We start from the raw sequence: 23,301 nt of genomic DNA on the forward strand, positions 1-23,301 counted from the left end.
AGGGACTCTCTGAAATAGAGGTGCTCTGTATCAAAATACAGCCTAAAGTATGAAAGTTTGAAAATATTTGATCGACAGTGTTGCACTCTTAGTAACATTGACCTTCAGTGGCTTGAAATACTATTGTAATTTTTCAGTTTGCTTTTACAAAATTCCAGATTTCATAAACATATTATTATCTTTCCATTATGATTACTTATTACCTCTAAGGTCTACAATGCTTTTCTGTAACTTCTAAATGGAAATGGGATTAGGATGAGATTCTGTCACTCAGGGGATTTGTGGGAAAAGGTGGGGATACGCAAAGAAAAGGTCATTTCTTAGGGGCAAGATGAGTAAAATGACACTGACTTATGATGAAGGACAGCAATAACAGTATTAGCAATTTTGCATGTTTCTAAATTGATTATTTTATGTTGATGATAGTAATGTAGGAGACTAATGCACTGTTATTTTCTTGCCTTTCATAATATCTTTAAATAAAAAAAACACGCTGCTAAGAAAATTGTATTATTTCAATGGACTGTTTTTTAAGTTACTGAGTGGTTTCACATGAATTCTGTCTTCTGTGAATATCTGGTTTGTCTCTGACAGTTCACAGGATAATTTTATTAACAGAATCCAGCCCATAAGATATTCAGGAATTGTTACCTTCAAGTGATTTGTCTTTATACTGTGCATTTTGTCACTCCAGTCATGATTTTTTAATTTTGATACCTTAACTGGCTGAGCGGAAGATTTAAAAGGACAAATTATTAATAAACTCCATTATGATTCTTCTGACAAATAACGATTGTGATCAAATTAGTGAGGGTGGCCTATGGCTGAGAGATCAGATCAGGATTCCTTTGCTTTAAGATGCGTATCTGTCAAATCTCTTTGTTGTTTTTAACTTGTTACTTTCCTATTTTAAGAAAGCTGAAGGCTGTGCGCCAGATCCAAATAACAGGACGTTTCAAGTAGGCTAAATTGCATTTTTATATGATGTTTAAAATTGTACAGTACACAGTATAAGTTAATGATTATAATAAATGTTCTCTAGATCCCAGTACTAAAACGTTTTATGGTTCTGGTATTACAATATTTTTATTTAGACACATTACACAGTAATTGCACTTGGCTAAAGTGATTTGACATTTCTCATAATGTTAGGGACTAAGATAAACATGGCCAAAAGGAAAAAAAAAAAGTCTTTAGTTTTGCATTTAATGCTATCAAAAAATAATCTCTGTACCTGGTAAAGTTCAGGATACTTAGTAATTAAATAAGGTAATTTCTAGTGTAATGCATAGTGAGAGAAAGCAACTCAAGAGAATAAATGTTTTGATCAACCTCAAATTAATAAATAATACGAAGGATGCAATTTACTATGAAGCACTGCATTAACTGCTCCAGGTGAGCCATGCTCGTAATGAAATGCACATGAACAGCATTAGTGAGCCAACTATGGGCACACAGCTTAAATATAATACCATTTATAAACTGTTTGTGCATATATTTGGAAAATGTTTTTTGAATTGGTAAGTGAATGTTATAGTGGCCAGAATTCTTTGAAGCAAAAAAAAGGTGACTAGAGCAACATTCCTACTTGCAAAGGAAGTGAACTGCTAGAACGTGTCTTGCTCAGTAACACTGATAATTTGCTAGAAATCTGGAAATCATCAGTGACATTTGCAAGGTGTAAAAACATGTTAAACCAGCACAGAGTACATACTTTTATTACCACATATTCCTGAAAAATTTACTATGATGAAGAATTTAAGTGGCAATTCTTGGGACTCTGCTTTCACCTCACAAGCAACTTTTCTTAGCACATACTACATTTGATGCTTGGATGAAGCCATAGCAAATCACTGGCAGAATTTGGATAGGACAGAGGAACTGTGGCAGAATATAAAGAGAACACAGGAACTTTGACATCTGTCTCAAATGAGCAAACAAGGCTTCATCTTCATTCCCTGTCCTCACACAGTAGCAGCATTTCAGCCACTGCAACAACATAAGACTACCCATCTATTTCCATGCAATCCTCCTGAATGAACAAAATGCAGCTCTCCCAAGCCACAGGAATGGGAATTAGCAGCAAGTACATTCTTGTCTTTCTCTTCGCTTCCCCTCCAATTCTCCTCCTGTCCTGGAGGAACTGAGCTGCTGCCAGCAATTAAACAGAGACAGTGTCTCTCTGCCATAAAAACTTACAGCAAGTAATTGCAGCCACTTCTCATTTCCCTGGCCTGGAACAACTGAGCTCCTGCCAACTAATACTGCCTTTTCTATACTTTGCAAACCCTTCTGAACTCTTTTCTACAGCACTGAGAAGTGCTGGTTCAAAGACATGAGAGATTCAAGGTACGTTGGGAGAAATAACTTCTTCTGTTAGATAATATAGCTGGAAAAGTTGCCAAGCTTCTAGGCACAGTCTCTTCTTATCATGTCCAACAACAGAGCCTTTATCAGCTGGTCTATAAATATATGGTTCTCCTACAAACCTTCCTAATATGATATAGGTTAATCAGATTATGTTTCCTCTTGTTTGCAAGGGAAGCAGCCTTGCAGATTCCTGAGATTCAGCTGCTAACCCTGTAACACACCTCTTAAGTGACTTTGGTAAGTTACTTATCTCTTTGTTAAGCTGCTTTTTCTCTCTCAAACAGACCATTTAGGTAGCAACTGCCTCTCACTGTGTTTTGCATGATGTTCAGCCTGCTGCAACCTCAGTCGTATGCAAGGTTGTAGTGATTCCTGCAACCTATTCCTATGTTTCAGGAAAGCCTATAACATATATATAAAAAAAAAAAGTTGTCTTTCTTAACTCTTTCTCCGGGCTCTCCCCAGTACGGCAACCATCAGATTCCAGCAGCAGCCAACACAGAAAAGTGAGCAAGGCCTTCATCCCAAGACTTGCGTGAGCGGGGCAGCAGAGCTCTGATCACCCTCCATACGGCGTGTGGGAAAGACCTGTACAATTCCTCGAGGAGCAACCCGTGAACCAAATGGGCCAGAAGCGACCACTTCCTCGGCCTGGGACCCACACAACTCTCTCACACACACACCCTACCCGGGCTGTGTATTTAGACCACTGCTCGACGGCTTTCCTTAGCCCCGGGCATGGGTCCCCTCAGGACGTGCGAAGGTGTGAGGACACCCCTGGCGTGAGGTGTGAGGTGTGAGGACAGCACAGCACAGCCCGGCTCGGCTCCCCGAACGCCACGCTCCCGCGCGCGCTGCAAACGGCTGCTCACCGGCGCCGCCCCCCAGCGCCGCCCGCCTCACAGCGCTCCCGCGCGCGGGCGGGCGCCGCCTCCAGGGCAACGGCCGGCACGCGCCCGCCCCGCCCCGCCTCGCCCCCTGGCTCGGAGCGCTCCCCGCGCCCCGCCCCGCCGCGCGTGCGCTGTCTGGCGGCGGGGGCGGGGCCTGCGCCGGCGGCGCGTCGGATTCGAACGGCTGTGCCGGGAAGGAGGGGAGGCGGGAGCGGCGTGGCGCGGCATGGCCGCCCCGGGGGCCGTGCTCCGCCAATGCCCGCTGCTGCTGCCGCAGAACCGGGAGGGGACGGTCTACGAGGGCTTCCTCACCGCGCAGGTACCGCGGCGCGCGCGAGCGAGTGAGTGAGCGAGCGAGCGAGCGAGCGAGGTTCCCCCGCCCTGGGGCCCGCCTGAGCGGCTGGGCGCGCGCGTGCGGTTGGGCCGGCGGCCGTTACAGTGGCGCGCGGAGCCCCCAACGCCCCCCCCTTCCCCCCCCAGCAACGCCTGCGCTCGCGGGCGCCAGCAAGCCGTTGGTCGGCACCGGCCTGCCGGGCCCGCGGAGCTGCCTCGGCCCGGGGCCGCTGCGGGGGGGGCTCCTGCCTCCGCCCCCGCCCCCGGGCGGCCGCTCCCCGCCTCGCCCGCTCGCTCCGGCAGCTCGCTCTCTGGCCAGACGCGGAGACTGTGCTGCCTCTTGTCAGCTTGGTTTGTAAACCGGTTAAAGACGCATGCTAAAAAGGCCGATGCTGGAGAAAGTACCAAGATACCTTCGTTTGCACTGTCTACCTGCAGCTGTTTCCTTGATGTGTGCCATAGGCTTTTATAGCGATTCCCCAAGTAGCAGTCTCGTGTGATTACGTGTTCACATGTGCAGAATTGCTCTTGCAATGTTGTCTGCACTATTTAGTGTGGTCTAGCTTGTGGCCTGGATGTGTCATGCTGGTAAATGTTTCTTTGGGCCTGCTCTTGGCCTATGCTAAAACATAGATAGTTGTGTTGTTGATTTGAGGATCTGGTAAATTGTGCAGGTAGAATAACAGCAGGTAGAATAACATCAGCTAGAGGCAGGTTGAAAGTGGATGCTCTTAAGCCAACTTTGCCATCGGGGCACTATGCAATGACACTACAGCCATAGTTTGTTAAAACATCACACATGCGCATGCACACACAACAGAAATGGCATTTAACACCTGTACTTTCATCTAGAAATAGCATGGGATTTTTTTCTATAAAAATAAATAAAAATCAAAAGACATGGACTATGTCACAGTTGCATTTTCAAAACCGTAGTTTTGCTGTCAGAATTCAGGAAGGTTTTTGCAGGTTCCTTTAATTCCTAAAATTAATTTGCAAGCACATGTTCTTATTTCCATTACTCTTAACACCTTATTTTTTAAAACACTCTGTGTTAGAATACATCCTGGAGTTGATGTAAAGGTTGGAGTGCGAGTGTCTGCTCTCAGATGTGATTTTTTTGGATCAGGACTAAGGTCATTATGTAGCAAAGTAAGAAGTTAAATGTTTGATTGAAGCATACTACATATAAACATTAGCTTTGGAGTTTGAAAGCAACTGATGTGTCAATGGGCTGTATTCAATCCAGAAAGAAGTATGTCATTCTTGCTTGTGAGAATCACAGAACCACTGAGGTTGGAAGGGACCTCTGGAGATCTTCTAGTCCACCTGCCCCTGCTCAAGCAGGATCAGCTAGACCAGGTTACTCAGGACCATGCCCAGTCGCATTTTGAATATCTCCAAGAATGGAGACGTCACAACATCTCTGGGCAGCCTGTTCCCGTGTTCAGCCACTCTCACAGTGAAAAAGATTCTTTCTTATGTTTAAGCGAAATTTCCTGTATGTGTTCCGGTTTGTGCCCATTGCCTGTCATCCTGTCACTGGGCACCACTGAAAAGAGTCAGGCCCTGTCTTCTTCACACCCTCTCATCAGATATTTCTAAATATAAGCTTCTCTTCTTCCAGGCCGGAGAGTCCCAGCTCTCTCAGCCTCTTGTGGCGTGAGAGATGCTCCATTCTCGTAATGATCTTTGTGGGCCTTTGCCGGGCTCTCTCCGGTAAGTCCATGTGTCTCCTGTGCTGGGGAGCCCAGAGCTGGACGCAGCACTCCAGACGTGGGCTCACCAGTGCTGAGTGGAGGGGAAGGATCATCTCCCTTGACCTGCTGGCACCGCTCTCAATGCAGCCCAGGAGGCTGTTGGCCTTCTTTGCTGCGAGGGCACATGGCAGGCTCCTGGTCAGCCTGCTGTGCACCAGGAGCCCCAGGGCCTTCTCTGCAGAGTTGCTCTCCAGCTGGTGAGTCCCCAGCCTGCTCTGGTGCATGGGGTTGTTCCTGTCCAGGTGCAGGACTAGGACTTTGCACTTCCCTTGGTGAACTTCACGAGGTTCCCCTGTGCCCATCTGTCCAGCCTGTCGAGGTCCCTGTGAATGGCAGCGCAGCCCTCTGGTGGATCAGCCACTGCTTCCTGTTTTGTATCGCTTGCGAACTTGCTGAGGGTGCGCTGTGTCCCGTCATCCAGGTGATTAATGAAGATGTCAAATGGTGCTGGCCCCAGTGCCGACTTCTAAGGGACCCCTCTAGTGGCTGGTCTCCAGCAGGGCTTTGTGCGGCTGGTGGCAACCCTGTGAGCCCAGGAGTTCAGCCAGATTTCAGTGCAGCTCACTGACCCCTTATCTAGCTCGTGCTTCGTGAGCTTGCCTATGTGGATGTTACAGGAGTCAGTGTCGAAAGCCGTATTAAAGTCAAGGCAAACAGCATCCACCGAGTCAGTCATCCTATAACAGAAGGAAATCCGTTGTTGTTCTTAACTTCCTTCTGAAGAAATCTCGGAATTTGTGGTCATAAGTCATGGTATTTAGAGATGGAACACTGAGGGTGTGAAACAAAAGTTTTGAGATGACTTAACTGCCCTTTTCACTACAGGGTGTTGTTAAACGCATTCACAAGCCTTCTTTATTTCAATACTATTTTGATCACCACGTAAGACAGTAGAGGAAGGATCAGAAATCAGGAAAATTCCTGAAAATACTACAGGTGGCTTGCATTTGAGAGTGGCCTCACTTTTTTTTTTTTTCTCCTATTAATACAGTTCTTATGTTCCTGTAGGTGGGACTGTTTGTGTTTAGTTTCTAAAACCTTGCTGAAATGTGTTGTGGATCGGTGCCCAAGTTCCTTTTAGTGAAGTACTTTTATGATAAAAGTCTCCTCTAACTTTAACTTGAGTGGAAGAAAGACTTTCATATATTTCAGCCTGACTGGGATAAGATTCTATTTCTTGGTTTTGTCCAGTTTTGTATAAAGCTTTTTTTTCTTGTAAAAGGTCTTATTTTTGCTTTATGAAGCATGATGTATTGAAGAGTTCTTACTGAATTCTTTGAATTGTAAGTGCCAGTTTCCACCCGTCATTTGTGTTTCTTTTTTTCTAAATGAAGAAATTGAGTAATAATTCTGAATAACATTCTTGAAGCACAGATAAGTAAAAATTTCTCTCGTAGTAGCCACTCCTATTAAGACTTCCCCTAGTGTCTAACCATTTTTCTTTGTTGACCTTCCTATCAATTATATGCTTATTTTCAAGGGTAGAGACTTCCATATCAGGATACTGTTACCAACGGATTTTCAACTGAAAAATGCAAGGTAAGATAGTTTTTTAAAAAAATTTATAAGTGCAGTAACAAAAGGTTTATTTTGATAAAAGCAGTGATAGATATGCTTATGAATTATAATTTTATATCAAATTTGGTAATTAATTCTTCCTGTTTTCGACTTAACCTTGCAACAAAATTGTACAGCATCCTATAGCATCAGTGTTAATAAACATTGACAATAAACATTGCCTATATCAAAATATTTTGTTGTTAATTAACTTTGAAACCTGTTGGAATTAACTGGTTCTGTTTACGTAGAAATCAATGTACTTGAAAACACAGAAATGTTCATTTAAATCAGACTGTATTTATATGTCACCATTTGGGAAACAAAAATCAGTGCAAGATCTATATTAAAGCAATAATGTTTAAAGTTAAAAAAGCCACACCAACCATAAATTTATCTTTCTTGTTAATACGTTTTAATTGGTGTTACTGATCCTTTCTTTTAAAACCCTGTTCTTACTGGTGCAACTGTTTAACATTGTGCGTTTGTGAGTATGTGTGTGTATTGTGTATATGCACATGTATGCACAGTTAGTCTTTCATATTCTATTCTAGACTTCTGCATGGGCTGGCCTATTGTAAACTGTGAACAGATGTGATATTAGATAGCTTTATTACATTTTAGGTTGGATACTTAGAACGGCATTATAGTTAACTCTGACATTTTCAGGATACCATTTTTAAATATTGGTATGTTTTATGAAGTCATATTAACTTGCAAGAATTATGTTGTTGTTTTCAACAAAGAATGGAGGCTTTTGTAGGTAAATGTCTGCTTATTAATTTTTAATGAAATATGGATTGTGACATTTGAAGATTTTTAAATAAATGAATATGAAAACTCAAAGAAATTTTAAAATACTGTTTACTTCCTTTGTGTTTTTGAGGAAAAACTTTTGTGTTAATGTGTATCAGACTTTCTGATTCTTTTTAAAAATGATGAATCTGCATTTAAAATCCATACAAAATACTATTTGTCTAGGATAGAGTGTAGCTGGCACCTAAAGAAGATACTGCATGGATATCAGCATATTTTAAAGCAGGTATACTACTTTTAAAGCTTTTTCTGTCTAAATTTGTAGTTACAGTAATTCTGAAAAGCTTATACTCATCCACCCAGTCTAAAAGTGTTAAAGAACTCTTCTTTCATTGTATAACCAAGATTTATTATTTTGAAATGTCTGAGGATTTGCAGGCTGAGCTAAAGAGAGATGGATAAGTTCTGGTAAATATTTATTTTTCTTCAACCTTTATATTTGGGAGATTGAGATAGAACAGATTTTATTAAATGACAGCTGACATCTTACTAGAATTTTTCTTTAATTCCTCAATTAGAAACAGACTTTTTCCTTAATTTTTTTTTTTAACAAACAGTTCATAGTACGAAGAAGAAAATTAACATAAATTGTGTATATATCTAGCTAATTCTGTGTTGTAGATGGCCAAGTAATCTTAGTTAAACTTCCCCATCCAGAAGAAACTCTGGGACAAGGGCGCAAGTCTGCAGTCAAGAAGAATGTTTTGTTTCTAAGAAGCCACATGTGCTAGTTAAAATACTGCATCTCATGGACTGTGTACCTCACACCACAAGGGTGGTGACTTTATAGTATCCAAAGGTACAGAGTTGAGGAAACTGAAGCATAAACATGTACCGCATCTGATGACAGGCAGGGGTCCTTAAACATGTACAGCCTCAAAAGGTAGATGGGTCTGCAGAGTTTGTCTTTAAAAAAAAAAAAAAAGAGAGAAAATAAAGTAGCCAAACAGGAAGGATTTTTGAGTAATTCAAAAGCTTCTGTTCTCATTCGTGAAAACTAAAGTCTTTATAAATGTCTTCATGAGTAAAGAAAAAACAAAGTCTTCGTAAACTATATAAATGTATTATGCAACATTACTTGACAAAAGTAGTGTTTATTTGTCGGTAAATTTCCCCATACTCTGAGAGGTTTGTTCTTTAATTGAACGTTTAAACATGCTGTATTTTTTCTGTATGTTGGCTGTTTTCACAATACCAGAAAAATACACAGTTAGTTAAACTAAAACTGTTTACCACCAAAGGTTATGAGATGAAGAAAATGAACTGACACTGTGTTCTCTCCAGAGGTTGCACAGCTGTCCAGATCTTGTCAGTTTTTTGGTGGAGCTGAAAACTATTATGGTAAGTAACATAATATATATGTGGGAGAAGGGGTATTCTTACAGATTTGGTTTTCACTTTCAATTTTTTTATAGTTTAGCATTTAACAGATGGATTTATGATGATTAGAAAAGAGGCAATTTTGTGAATGCTGCTTACATAATATTTATATAAATACCCTTTAAGATTTTAACTGACTGTACTCTTTAGAAAGTGGATTATTTTAGAAAAAAATAAAATTCCAGCAAGTGATCTAGCTTTGTTAGGTATAAGAGCTATCCTCTTTACAGTGCTCTTATTGGAATTTCTGGTATTGTCCAGATGGTAAAGAAGGCCTATAATTATGCAAAGGGAGTGTGCACTATCAGTGGATTGCTAAAGGTGCTTTCACCTTCATGACAACTTGATCCATAAATGTAGAAAGCTTTCTTTCATACTATGAAGACTGCTGTTTATTCTTTATCAAAATTTTTTTAGTCTGGGATTATAAGAGTAGAGAAGTTTTGGTTAGCAACATGAAATTGATATTTTGACGTCAGTTAATAAAATTTTACTTTATAAGCCTTCTCTACAAAGAATAGTTACATTCATACCCTACTTAATTTAGAAATAAAGCACAATAAGTATTTTTCAAAACAGCAACAAAAATACTCTTATTTTATTACACTCCTGCTCTATACTAGGAATGCCTTTGTTCAATGTTGGTTAATTCCTGCCAAACCAGATTAAGCTAAACCAGACAAAGGCACTTGGAATAAGAATAAGACGTAAGAATGTCCACATGTGGCTATTGTGGAATATTTCACAATAGTTATGCCAATCTATTTGTCTGGATACATAAGCCCTGAGAAAATGAGAATGTATTAAAAGTATAATTCATTTAAAATAGTAAAATGTTTCACACCATGCAGTGATCCCGAATGTGGATAGAGAAAACAACAACTGAAGACAATGTAGGAGAACTTGGGAGAGATGATTGTTTTACTACAATTTCTGTATTATCTGTATGTATAAACAATAGAAAAATACTTTTGTTAGTTCCAAACTGAATCACAGAGTTTGTAAGGTCATCCTTTTTTATATCAAGACTAAAGGCTTAAAAAAAAGAAGTTTAAAATCTTAAAGCAGATATCCTGAAGTTGATCATCACTGTAATTGTACTAACATAAATATTTTGCTTATAGCATTATGTTTGCTTTTTTTTTGCTTGGTATTTCTTGACATTTTTATTTCCTCATAAAAATATGGGATATTTTGCTACCATTTTGTAAGAGTCTGCAATTGCAATGTGAGTTTTCTCTGGAAAACTGATTTTTTCTTCTGTTCTATATCTCTTGTAGATTGATTGTGTTTTTATAAAAATATTAGCATTTTCTTTGTAGCAGGACAGCCAGCTGTAGCTTGATAATATATTTTCTGGCCTCATGATTTACATGTCATGTGATGTGATGTCAGAATGAGATATTAATTGGATATTTCTGAAAAAACTCTGAAGCTTTATAACATTTCTGCTCTGCATTGATTTTCCAGTAACTTATAACTGCAGTTTATCTCACAGCAGGCATGGTGAAGACTTTGGTTCCCTGTTATTGTCATGCAAGTTCCAATAGTTCCAGCTCCCAAACATAAGCTCTGTTTGTATTGCCTGATCTTATGCTAGTCCTTAGCTTTTGATTAGAAATATGTGTTACCAAGAGAAAGGAGTAGGAATTTTTCCTCTTCAGGTTTCCAAACAACTGCTGAACACCTCTGAACTCAAGCTTTTTAAATGATGGATAAACAAAGAGAGTAGAAATTGGGGTATAATTTTTTTAACAATCCCATATCAAAAGAAATCTTTTAAATACTGGGTAGATATCCTTATGTTGAGAGGTAGCCAGGATCTGAGAAGGACAGTTAAGAGTTGCAGCTGGTAGATTTCTTAAATATCCACAGTGACTAGCTTTATTTTGTGAAAAGCGCTGACCTAGCCAAAAGATACCCCCCTGATAACACTGGAAAAACTGTTCACAGCATTAGTCAGTGCTTTGATAGTCTTGTCCCTTCTCCCTCCCTCTCTCCCTTTTGGTTATGGGTATGGGTATCAAATGTGCAAAACTTAAGCTTCTGAAAAAAGTCACAGCTTGTGACATACTATTTTCCAATCACATTTGCTTCCCAGTCAAGAACATTTCAAAGCACAAGTGGCTGTCCTTTTGAAAAAGTTCATTTTCACTTACTCTTTTGGAATGCTTTTTTTAATCATAAAACAAACATAACTGGGAAATGTATCACTGAGCTTTGATAATTATCTTCAGAAATTACTCAGCCATTTCTAACTTATAATAGAAGCTTGCTGCAGTGCATTCTGTACCGTTTCTGAGACTATGGAGAATCTGATAGCTATCCATTCACTGCACAAAATCCTAAGGTAGAATAGTTTAGAGGTGATGTAAAGTAATTACAACAATCAATCATAATAGGCAGTTTTACTGATAGTATGTGGCTTTGTGATTAAAATAGTATCTTAATCCCGGCATTGTTTAGTGATTCCAAGATGGCTTGGAAATCCCTGTCCCATGACTTCACCGTACGTTCCACGTGGGCAGTGGAATGCCCTGAATCCATCTCCTTCCCTCTCTCATACGGCAAGCACAAACAAACCTCTTCTCTCACATTTTCAGAATTGCATTTGGCTGCCTGGCACTCTTGTAGTACCAAGAGCAGTTGTCTGAGATGATGAAATTCATTTCTTACATTCTGTTTTAGATAATGAAATGGTTTTGCATTGTCTTACACCTGTATGACAGTAACTTTCATGTTGAAGGGCAGGGTTAGTCTGATAGAAGATTTGACATGTCCTTTGCAAGTGAAGGACACGTATATTGGTTGACAAAGTCAGTGCTGAACTGCTATGGAGCACCTCTGGATTTTGTATTTTTACAGTGGGATATTTAAAGGCATATTTTGCCAAAGTCATTTGCCATTAAATGTTATTTGTAAAATGGTGGTTCAGAACTTGCTTCATGAGTAGCTCAACTCTGCAGTAGGGATAGGTTGAACAGAGGGAAGCCATGAACATGTCAGCTGTCCTCGTATAAGTTAATCTTGCTTTTAAATCAAAGCGTGTAGATTCAGTCTTTGGAATCTGAATGGAGATTTCTTGCAGTAAGAACAAAGTAGTACTGTTACAAGCTTTTCTTGTGGTTTATCTTTCACTCATCTGTCAGAGTGCCTTCTTTATTATTTTAACAGAATTGTCCCAAAGATTGATTTGTTTTTCAGTTGAATTCCATTTTATCGTGGAATATTCTGGTTGAGACCGAGGGTGGTCTCTAGTCCAACTTCCTGCTCACAGCAGGGTCAACACTGAATTCAGATCAGGTTGCTCAGGTCTTTATTGTGTCAGATCTTGAAAACCTCCTAGGATGGAGATTCCACAACCTCCCTGGACAACCTATTTCAATGCTTAATTGTCTTCATAGCAAGAAGGCTGTTCGTTATATTCAGTTGGAACCCCTGCTTTTTCAATTTATGACTGTTATCTCTCACCTTGTATCTCAGTACAACATTCAATTTAGTAACAATGAAAAAATCTTGTTCATGGTGAAGCATCAGTAATGTTTTGCCCAGCTGTGAACTTGTACCTCTCTTACCCCTCTCCCCCCTTTTTTTTTTCTCCTCTCCCTACTTGTTTTGTTTTTAATTCTTGGGCCATCTCTGTAGCTCTGGAGCCCAGGAGACAGCTGTGGGCTTAATAGAACCTTCTTTTGAAATGTTCCTTCAGTCAAGATTCTTGACTTCAAATTTATTAGCTGAAAAAAGAGGCACACTTGATATTTACATGTGAAGACTATGTTGTCAACATCTGTGGGGTTTTTTTAAATTGCAGATGTTTTCATTACCAATATCTAAAGTAATTTACCAAACAGCTTCTTTGTCTGCTTTAACTGGAGGCTATAACAAAACAAATGCAGTGTACAGTTAATTTTACATAAGCTTAATATTTCTGAATGAATTGCAAAAATCACATGACTAAATGGATGCAAAAATATTGAAGCCTCTCTTAATGATGTTTTAATGCTCTTTTAAACAGGAAATTGCCTTAAAGAATACACCAGAGCTGCATATACCACGGCCACCAGAATACTACTCCTGTCTTGTCAGAGATATAGAAATATTGGGTTGGAATAAGTATGTTTATTTTATTACTTAACAGAGATTATCTGTAGAATATCTGTTGTTTGTTTAGATACATGAATTCAACATATCAATTGTACTTGTTCAGTTAACTTATCCTGTACAGAAGCTGTGATTTTGTATGAAAAACACTCTCTGCTGCTCTTTTTTTATTAAAAAAAACAACTATATAAACAGAAGGCATATTCTCAGTCTCAGACAATTTAGCTGAAAGGTGAGATGCTACTACTAAGAAATCAATTCTTATTTGACCTATAAACTGTTGGCATAGTAAATATTTAATACAGCTTTTATTTTTCTCATTTTTCTTTCTTTTCACTTAGTTTGTACAACATTTTGATTCTTCCTGTTGTGTAATAAAGGATATAATAAGTGATATAAGTGATATAATTACAACTGACTTAGTAAAGTAGCTATGGTTGGCAGCAAGTGTCTTTATGCTGTTATAAAAACCTAGATCACACGTTTTTAAAAACTAGAATAATTTGCTTATTTCTGAGAAAACAATTCTATCCATAGCCACGAGGACTTTCATAGATAAAGGAGTAACGTGGTTAATCTAAAAAAAAAGGTAAATCTACAAGAAAAGTGTATGTGAGTGTAGGGGAAAATTTGGAAAGCTGTAATTCCAAAACTATAAAGCAGCCCGGCTCTTCCTGAAGCCCATGCAAACTGATATGTAAACTGATATTGATCAGCAAACTGATACATATCTTTTGCTCTCCAGATGGGCTCAGAGAGAGATGGGGACTAATGGAGAGCATTCAGGAGTCTCCAAAAGGTTGTCTCGATTCAGCTGTGCAAGCAGGTCTTGTTTTTTGAGGGGGAGGAGGGGTGTGGAGCGGGTTGGCATTTTCAAGTCGGGAAGATTGGGTACTGCATGAGGAGAGCGTAAGTTCATCACCTGAGGGTGGAGGCTCAGTGCACCCAAGAGCATGGTTTCACAGTATATGCTGTAGTATAGACTGAGTATTTGTGGAGTAAGTAGTGACAGTCCTGGTCTTCTGGGGAAAGGGGAACTGGAAGCGAATCTCACACTAAAACTGTTGTTTTAATAGCATAGGAAAGAATGACACATTAGCAAAGGATATTTTTCTTTGTTAAGGAAAGAAATGTACACATACCTGTCCCTTGGTGCCTTTTCATTAGGGTCTTGAAGAGTTCAGACTCTATTATTCAGAGTCCCATATACTATCAGATGATAACCTCCTGTTTTGCAGACTTTTAACTGAAAGGTTTTATCTGCCATCACATGTGCCAGCACTGGCAAATTCTCTGATATTGAATCATTTATTCCTAGACCAGAGAGCCTGCAATAGAATGATTTGTGTCCTTTCCACTAGAACCTCCAGGAGACATGCATGATGTTAAAGAAGGTAGTTGTTTCAATGTAGGGAGACATGAAGGAGATATATTTATACACTGTCTTTAATTTCACTGATAATTTACAGTTAATCTCATGGTGCCTTCTTTCAGGGGGTTAAGATGAAAGATTGTGTAGGATGTTGAAGAGTCTTGACTGAGAAACTACCTTTTAGGTTCTGTAAAAAGAAAGCAAAAAAGTCTACATTTGAGGCTGTCCTCAAGACAATCTACTTTTACCTTAGTCTCAGATGGTAAGCTAACTTTCATAAGCATTGGTTTTACTACATCAAATAAAAATGCCTTGGATTGAAGAACAGGGTTGAGTTTTCTCACCTGATTCATGTATAAATAACTTACTTGTAATTAACATTAAATAAGAATTTGCTTTGAATACCCACTTTTACTTAAAGATTTACATTATCCTTGTTATCTTCAGCTGAATTTTCTCGGTGATATCCATTACTAAGTATATAGTTGTGCTGCCTGAAGACATTCTTTTCAGATTTCTCATACTCAGGTCTGCAAATTTATTATTTAAAAATTCCTAAACATATTTACGCAATTTTGCTAGCATTGGAAATAAATTCTGAGTATGTACTCTCCCACAAAATAAAATACACTTCTAAAGTACAATTCAGTAGCTGATCATGAAACCAATATTTCCTCTGACATGCTCTACATACAAAACATTCAGTGACTTATTATCAAAAAACCACATCAGTGTTCTATCAGAGAGTGTACTTCTAAGGCAGAATTTCACCTGATTTCTAGGCAAGGATGGTTTTCATCGGGACACACAACTCTCTGTGCTTTTGTCCAGTGCAATGGTGTAATTCATTATACATACACCTCTTGATCAACCTCTGTTACAGATAAAATCATTATTTAATTTTTTTTGTTTAGGGAAGTTAATCATTAATAAAAATGCTAGACTGTATTTAGGCGATCATATCTGAAATATGAATTGAAAGGGGAATAATAACCTGGAGAGGTGATATGAAATATATTAGCAAATACCCCTCTAATTTTAGTATTCTTTTAGCAATATAATGTATTCATGAACTACAAAGAAGGCTGCTTTAGTCAAGACTGATTTGGAATTGCAGGTGATGCACATGTATGTGCACATGTTTATTAAAAAGATCCTCATATGCTCTTTCAGCACTAACTAAGCCTGCATTTAGTACTGCCAGGAAGGATTACTGCTCACGTGTTGAGAAGCCTCTGGCTTTATTTTATAGGATTCCGCTTAGAAAAGAACTGGCTTGTCATGTTCTGTTGGGCCCTATATTTACTTTTTCCTAGTGAGTTTTGAGTCATGCTGGAAGTGCGCTGATGAAGCTGATTGCATTCAAATCTGATAGAATAACAAAAGAAATCTGGACAAAAGAGAATCAAAGCAATAGGCTGTGGCTCCTTTATCTCTGAAGTGAGCTAAGAAGCTCTCAGAGATGGTACAAATTTAGTGTGTTCTAATGACTTTTATCTAAGGAATATGTGAAGTCTCTCAGAAAGAAGTTGGAGACATTATCTGAAATGATCTTATGCCTCTTTTGTCCTCAACCACTGAAAGGAAAAACAGTAAAGATTGCAAATGGGCAGGCTACTGTGATTATATAATCACTTTCCCTTTGATACTGATTCTTTGACCTAATTTAGATGCAAAGAGGCGGCACATGTTTTTTTCATTTTTGAATATGTGTACGCAGAAGTCACGGTTCAACAGGTTCTAGAATTGTACCAAAATTCCGTGTTTTCCTCCCAACAGCTGAGGAATTCAAACGAGGATACTTCATTTTAGGAAGGTGGAAAATAGCAGCAGAAACCTAAAAAATATTGTCTGTGTCAGTTGAGGTGGGAGAGGATATGCACGAAGTAGTAGTAAGCTAATGGAAAGGATCTTTTAATATTATCTCATAATCTGACTGGTGAATTCAATGACAGTGCCTCAGGAAGGTAGGATTTTGACTGTGAAAGAGTCTGTAGGACTCCTATCACCGTCATGTGGATTCATAAAGACCGCCAGTATCTCTTCAGTCCATGGTGTGAGTCATGTTCCTGATTGTCTCAAGACATGTCTCAATGCAGTCTTGATTTCTGCTCGATACTTACTAAGATTTTTCATATCACAGGTATCTTCTCTTCTTGCCTCCTCCTTTCCAATGGAATCCTGCTTTATCATGCACTTTCAATGAAATATCATTTATGTGTTATGTTGAATTATTTCTGAGCTTTAACTGAGGTTTTCCATCTCTATGGTCTTTAAATTCCTTCGTATATGATAAAATGATGGCGCCTACGGAGGAATAAAGGTTTATATAGGTGAAATATCGGCTATATAAACAATTCCTTCTTTTATCATACAATTATGTGAAGAGGTTTGTATGACTTTTACAAGGTTGTCCAACTTTCCTTTTCATCTCTTCTTATCCAAAGATTGGTGGAATGATGTTACAGAACAGGTAGCCACTAAACTACTTTTTTCTATACTAAATGGAAAATTGAATCCTCCTTCATTCCCCAGGGGCAGTTTATTGCTTTTTACATTCTGTTGAGAAGAAAGGAGACTAGCTATGAATTTTCATTCTGGGCATTCTTCAACCCTGTCTGCCCCTTGTTGTCTGAGGATTTTTTTTGTTCCTTGCTGTTGCTGGCTGTGGGAAAGTTTGAAAGGGAAGACAGTGTTTTATGAGAAAACCTCCAAGTACATTGTTTGTGATGAATAATACCTGAAAGCTGTTGTGTTGTTTAACCTGAATAGTTGTGTCGTCTAGTAGCGGATAGTTGTTGAAGTCAGAATATTGAAAAGTTGCAAGAATTTCCAAATTGGACTGAATTGTAGTGGTGCAGCATACAGGTGAGGATCTACATTTTTTTACAGTTCTTTTCTACTATCTCAAGGTCATTGCAAATCACATTTTAGACTGCTTTAAAAAGATACTTTCCAATATGAATCCTAAAACTGAAGATTTTTTTTTTAAGAAGAATAATGGACTCTAACCTGTAAAGTAGTTTCTCTTTAGAATTTTTATGATGTATCCATACATACGTCATCAAATAGGTAGTCATCATTTGCACCTTTTCAAAATACTCTTTATTTTTTTGCAGTTTGTCTAATACCTGCTTTCAATAAAACTGTGTTCTTTACAGATATGATTGAATATAATCACAAAGTTGTTGCAATTATTTTTAATATAATCATATGTGTGTGTATATCCATAGTTTAAATATATAAGTATGCACACATATATAAATATTTATTTTAAAGGCTTGCTGTCAGGTTTTTAAACTAATTATAAAAACACCGAATCCTTAAGGATTCCAGAAATAAATTTTAAGATGACTGTGTCCATTGCTATCTAGGAAAAGCAAATCATTTTTTAGTCTTGTTCCATCCTGCCCGGTGCAGAGGAAGGAACTTCAAAAATGGTTGATTTAAACTAAAACAACTCAAACCTTCCTGGCATCGCAAGCATGGAATGTTCCAAACAAGGTAACTGTCAGAACAGGTAATTTTAAATCCTAGACACCCTGAGAGTGTGCCTTTAAATTTTCCTCTTCTCTTTTGCCATCTAACTGCCAATGCATTATGACTGGCACCAGTTCTGCTGTTTTGGACAGGTCACTATATATTTTCTTGGAGTGCCCATACTGTGCCATCGCTGCTGGTTTGGGGTTTCCCCCACCCCAGGCAAAAGTAGATGGAGGGGTGGGATGTAGATAGTTTCTTCTTATCTGTAAAATAAAAAACTTTGTGGTATAATTTTAAGGTGAACTTTAGAACGAGGTGGGAGTAACGATTTTTCCAGTTACAGTAGGGATGGTCTGAATTCTATCTAAATAAAATCAGTTTATTGCCTGCAGTTGAATTGCATGTCAAAGGCATGTCAAAATACTCCCAAGTATCTTAGGACTGTTTAATATTGCATTACAATCATCATTAAACATGAAATAATATATCTCTTTCCCCACTTACTACTGCTACGGTTTTTTCTGTTTTTATTTTTCAGTTCTTGCATATTGAGGCTGTGTCATCTATGGAGACACAACCTATGGCTTAGTCCTCTTTTCTTGTTTAAAACAAGCTTCTACAATTCCCTTGCCAGTTCCTCTTGAAAGAGAACCATTTGTCCCAGCATGCTGGCTCAAGTGACTGGGCTAGTATGTAATAGTTTTAAAAAAATGTTACTTAGGTCAGCAAGCAGATGCTCGCTTTGAACTCTGATGGGTCTTACCATTAGTCTAGGAGATAATTTGTACAATAATCTTACACTGCTTTTTATCTTTACGCAAGACTGACGTAGTGAGAATGTCAAAATATTCACTTGCCCAGCTCACTAGCAGATGTATGGATAAGTTTGAATCTTTTTGGCAGTTGTTGAAACTGCTCAGGAGAACACATTTCTAGAGAACAATGTATGTTACAATTGTATTCATTTTCATTTTTGTGGGAAACACAAATCAGTAACATTTTACACAAAAAGTCAGTGATTATGTCCTAAGTTCTAAAACTTATTAACCTTTGGTATGTACTTAATACTTGCTTGGGTGCATGCATACTGTGTAAAACTGTCATAAAAACAAAAGGAAATCATTGTAAATAACTCATTTTGTACCTGTTCCAGTACTGTTATCTGTAGAAAATCAATTTCAGAATATGAGCCAATATCTACTGAATTTTCCACAATAATAGTATTGATAATAAAAGAGAACTTCATTGAAGAGAAAAGCAAATCAAGAGCATAAAAGTCTCGTACTGTAAGAAACTGCAGAAATGGATCAAAGATTTGACAGGAAGTTTAATGTGTACATAAGTAGAGGCTGACAGGAACATGCTGTGTGTGTCAAAGGTTCCAGTGATGGAAAACTGAAACATAGTGCTCACTGACCACAGCGTGAGCCTTGACACACATTGTAAATAACCCAAAGATATATGACTGCATTAAGCAGTAGACTGGTGTATTAACAGCAGTAAATCTAGAACAGCAGAAATGGTTGGCATATAGGACTTCCTCTGATTAATATTTCTAACAGACTAATAAGAGTATTGCAGACATTTCAAACTGTAATTCCTACAATTCTGTTACAGTTTTCTTTTCTCTTCCAGAGTTGCATACGTGGATACTGGTCTTTCCACAGTCAAGCTAAAAGCTGAAGACTCGTGTGGTCGACAACATCTAATCACTCTGAAGTTAAATGCAAAGGTGAATTTATATATGGAGAGAATGTTTTAAGGTTTCCTGGAAAAAAAGAAATGCATTATTTAAATTCATAAGGATTTTAGAGAGTTGATTTATTTCTAGAAATTCTTGCGTGTTTGTTATGCAAGATAATGTGTTTTTTGGTGAAATGATTTTATATAGAGTTTTCAGACTTTAACTTCATTTAAAATTTGTACTTTTTATGGCTATCTATAAGAATCTTTTCATGTGAAGCTGTGCACCATATGCAAAAGCCTTTTATGATATTGCAATTATTTTATTGTATTACAGGCAAAGCCATTTGGGAGACTTTCTTTCATTATCACTCAGTCCAGAGACTAAGCGTGTAACAAGAATTAGAGTTGGGTTGCTTCTTTAGCAAGTCTTACTGTTTAAGCTGTAGAGACAAAGATTTAAGACAGACTGCCTACAGAAGTGGGGTCCTTATGTTAAAAAAATTACTTCTTTTTAGGCTAAATAATTGACTGATTTTGACAGTGTTTGCTTCTAACATAATGTTCCTGTTACTAATTCTCCCTGTAACTCATTAAATACTGCCTTGATTCGTGTTGTGAAAATTTACTGTGCTGTTGTTTTAAGTGTAGCATGGAAGGCTGCTTGATTTTTGGCAGTGCAAAGTCCTATTGATATTTCCTAGCAGTCTTGGAATCATTCCTGGGGGGAACCAAACCAATGGCATGTCTGGAGGCAACAAAATTTTAATTCTTCCTGATACATTAAACTCAAACTGTGTTATTTCTTTGAAAAATTGCACATTGCAAAGCATGAATCTCTTACCAGAAGCACTGAATATCCAGGCTGTATGGTGACAGTAATACGGTGTTGGTGTTGTCTTCCATCGGGGAAAAAATGGATCCAAGACAGTCACTTCAGTGACTCTACTACCTGTCTAAACACTGATGGTTTGTGACCGTACCTGGTCCAACATCTAGAGTAATAGTCTTGAAGGGATGAGGATTGGGCATGGTAGTGTAAGATTAAATTTCACCTTCCCAGACTTCCTATATTCCATGTGAATACTTGAAATCTTTTAGTTTTACATAAGACAAGTTAATTTTACCCTAGAGGGACAAAGGATCTTGTCGAAAAAGGACTGTTTGGGAGTGGACGTTACTTAAATTGATTTTCAAAAAAATAATAAAAGTGTACTTTAAGTATACATTTATATGTACATTTGCACATATACACATAGAGTGATGAATGCATAATTAATTTGCTTGTCAGTCAATTGTTAAATACATTGATGGAAAAATATGATGTCAGGAAGTATAGTTATGGTCCATTGAGAGTGCAGGAACAATATAAATGTACCCTGACTATATTGTCATTGTTTACAAGGGAGCTGGTATTCCATACTTGATATGACACTAGAAATGAAATGCAAGTTATTGCCCCTAAGCTTCTTTTTTAATTTTATGGCAGCTGAAGTACAGTACTGTCTTAGCCTTCTAATTATTTAGAAGTACAGAAGTGCAGAAACAAAGTACAGTGCAATCCCCCAGTTTTAACAAGCAGCCACAATGATCAAACACTGTTACATTTATGCACTGGCTGATTCTCGGTTTCCCACACTTTTTCCAAAGACCAAAGAAATGACCCCTGTGGTCTGTCCTAAAAATCAGTGTATTTCAGATCAGCACAGAAAGAGTTTTTAAGAATCCATGGAATGCTTAATGGAAATACACTAACAGTGCTTCTTTTTTATTGCTTTGGGGAGATGAAGTTTTAGATAGTCCTGAGATTTTCTTTTGGAGAAAATCATGTTCTTGATTTTAAGACCAACAGCTGTTTTTGCAAAGGTGGGCTGGGACTTTTATGGGGTAAAGAGCTACGCAGTGGAGACCACAGTGTTTAGGAGCCTTTCAGTGACAAGATACTATTTGTCACAAATGAGAAACATAGAGGATTTGGTACTCAAAAGCCTGTATTTTTGAATCTTCAGTTTTAAGTTCCGAAAACTGGATAATACTGATGCATTGTTGAAGAATATTTATTCCTAGGATTTTTTTTTAATTTTTAATTTTTTATTTTTTTTAGTGAATGGCTTTTAAATTTTTCTGGTTTTCTTAATTCTCAAATTTGACTTTTATCATCTTAGAAACTATAAAAATATACTGTATATGTCAAATATTTCAGGGAGTGATTGCCTTGAAGCAGATCCTAAAGAGCATAGGTTTTTAGGAATACTGTAGTTTTATATGGAAAAAAAATTGCAGTATAACAGAACCACTGAGGTTGGAAGGGACCTCTGGAGATCTTCTAGTCCACCTGCCCCTGCTCAAGCAGGATCAGCTAGACCAGGTTACTCAGGACCATGCCCAGTCGCATTTTGAATATCTCCAAGAATGGAGACGTCACAACATCTCTGGGCAGCCTGTTCCCGTGTTCAGCCACTCTCACAGTGAAAAAGATTCTTTCTTATGTTTAAGCGAAATTTCCTGTATGTGTTCCGGTTTGTGCCCATTGCCTGTCATCCTGTCACTGGGCACCACTGAAAAGAGTCAGGCCCTGTCTTCTTCACACCCTCTCATCAGATATTTCTAAATATAAGCTTCTCTTCTTCCAGGCCGGAGAGTCCCAGCTCTCTCAGCCTCTTGTGGCGTGAGAGATGCTCCATTCTCGTAATGATCTTTGTGGGCCTTTGCCGGGCTCTCTCCGGTAAGTCCATGTGTCTCCTGTGCTGGGGAGCCCAGAGCTGGACGCAGCACTCCAGACGTGGGCTCACCAGTGCTGAGTGGAGGGGAAGGATCATCTCCCTTGACCTGCTGGCACCGCTCTCAATGCAGCCCAGGAGGCTGTTGGCCTTCTTTGCTGCGAGGGCACATGGCAGGCTCCTGGTCAGCCTGCTGTGCACCAGGAGCCCCAGGGCCTTCTCTGCAGAGTTGCTCTCCAGCTGGTGAGTCCCCAGCCTGCTCTGGTGCATGGGGTTGTTCCTGTCCAGGTGCAGGACTAGGACTTTGCACTTCCCTTGGTGAACTTCACGAGGTTCCCCTGTGCCCATCTGTCCAGCCTGTCGAGGTCCCTGTGAATGGCAGCGCAGCCCTCTGGTGGATCAGCCACTGCTTCCTGTTTTGTATCGCTTGCGAACTTGCTGAGGGTGCGCTGTGTCCCGTCATCCAGGTGATTAATGAAGATGTCAAATGGTGCTGGCCCCAGTGCCGACTTCTAAGGGACCCCTCTAGTGGCTGGTCTCCAGCAGGGCTTTGTGCGGCTGGTGGCAACCCTGTGAGCCCAGGAGTTCAGCCAGATTTCAGTGCAGCTCACTGACCCCTTATCTAGCTCGTGCTTCGTGAGCTTGCCTATGTGGATGTTACAGGAGTCAGTGTCGAAAGCTGTGTTGAAGTCAAGGCAAGCAGCATTCCCTCATCGACCAAGCCGTTCCTCTCATCCTAGCAAGTTATAAGGTTGGTTAAGTACCATTTTCCCTTTGGAAATCCATGCTGGCTACTCCCAATCACCTTTCTATCCTTCGCATATCTGGAAATAGTA

The 23,301-nt window shown here is 39.0% G+C and overlaps 1 protein-coding gene across 2 annotated transcripts in view; it reads left to right on the forward strand.

Annotated features, from left to right (window-relative positions):
• Window positions 1-3,447: 3,447 nt before the first annotated feature.
• Window positions 3,448-23,301, forward strand: part of FANCL (FA complementation group L) — a 43,160-nt gene continuing 23,306 nt past the window's right edge. The window contains exons 1-6 of one of the 2 annotated variants that reach the window (XM_067292744.1): window positions 3,448-3,579; window positions 6,834-6,892; window positions 7,892-7,952; window positions 9,011-9,067; window positions 13,122-13,219; window positions 19,680-19,794. In XM_067292744.1, the coding sequence (XP_067148845.1) occupies window positions 3,487-3,579; window positions 6,834-6,892; window positions 7,892-7,952; window positions 9,011-9,067; window positions 13,122-13,219; window positions 19,680-19,794 (483 nt within the window). In that variant the 5' untranslated portion in view covers window positions 3,448-3,486. The remainder of the gene's footprint in view (window positions 3,580-6,833; window positions 6,893-7,891; window positions 7,953-9,010; window positions 9,068-13,121; window positions 13,220-19,679; window positions 19,795-23,301) is intronic. The other variant, XM_067292745.1, reaches the window with a different exon arrangement.

Source organism: Apteryx mantelli, chromosome 3 (assembly GCF_036417845.1).
Source record: "Apteryx mantelli isolate bAptMan1 chromosome 3, bAptMan1.hap1, whole genome shotgun sequence".
NCBI lineage: Eukaryota > Metazoa > Chordata > Aves > Apterygiformes > Apterygidae > Apteryx > Apteryx mantelli.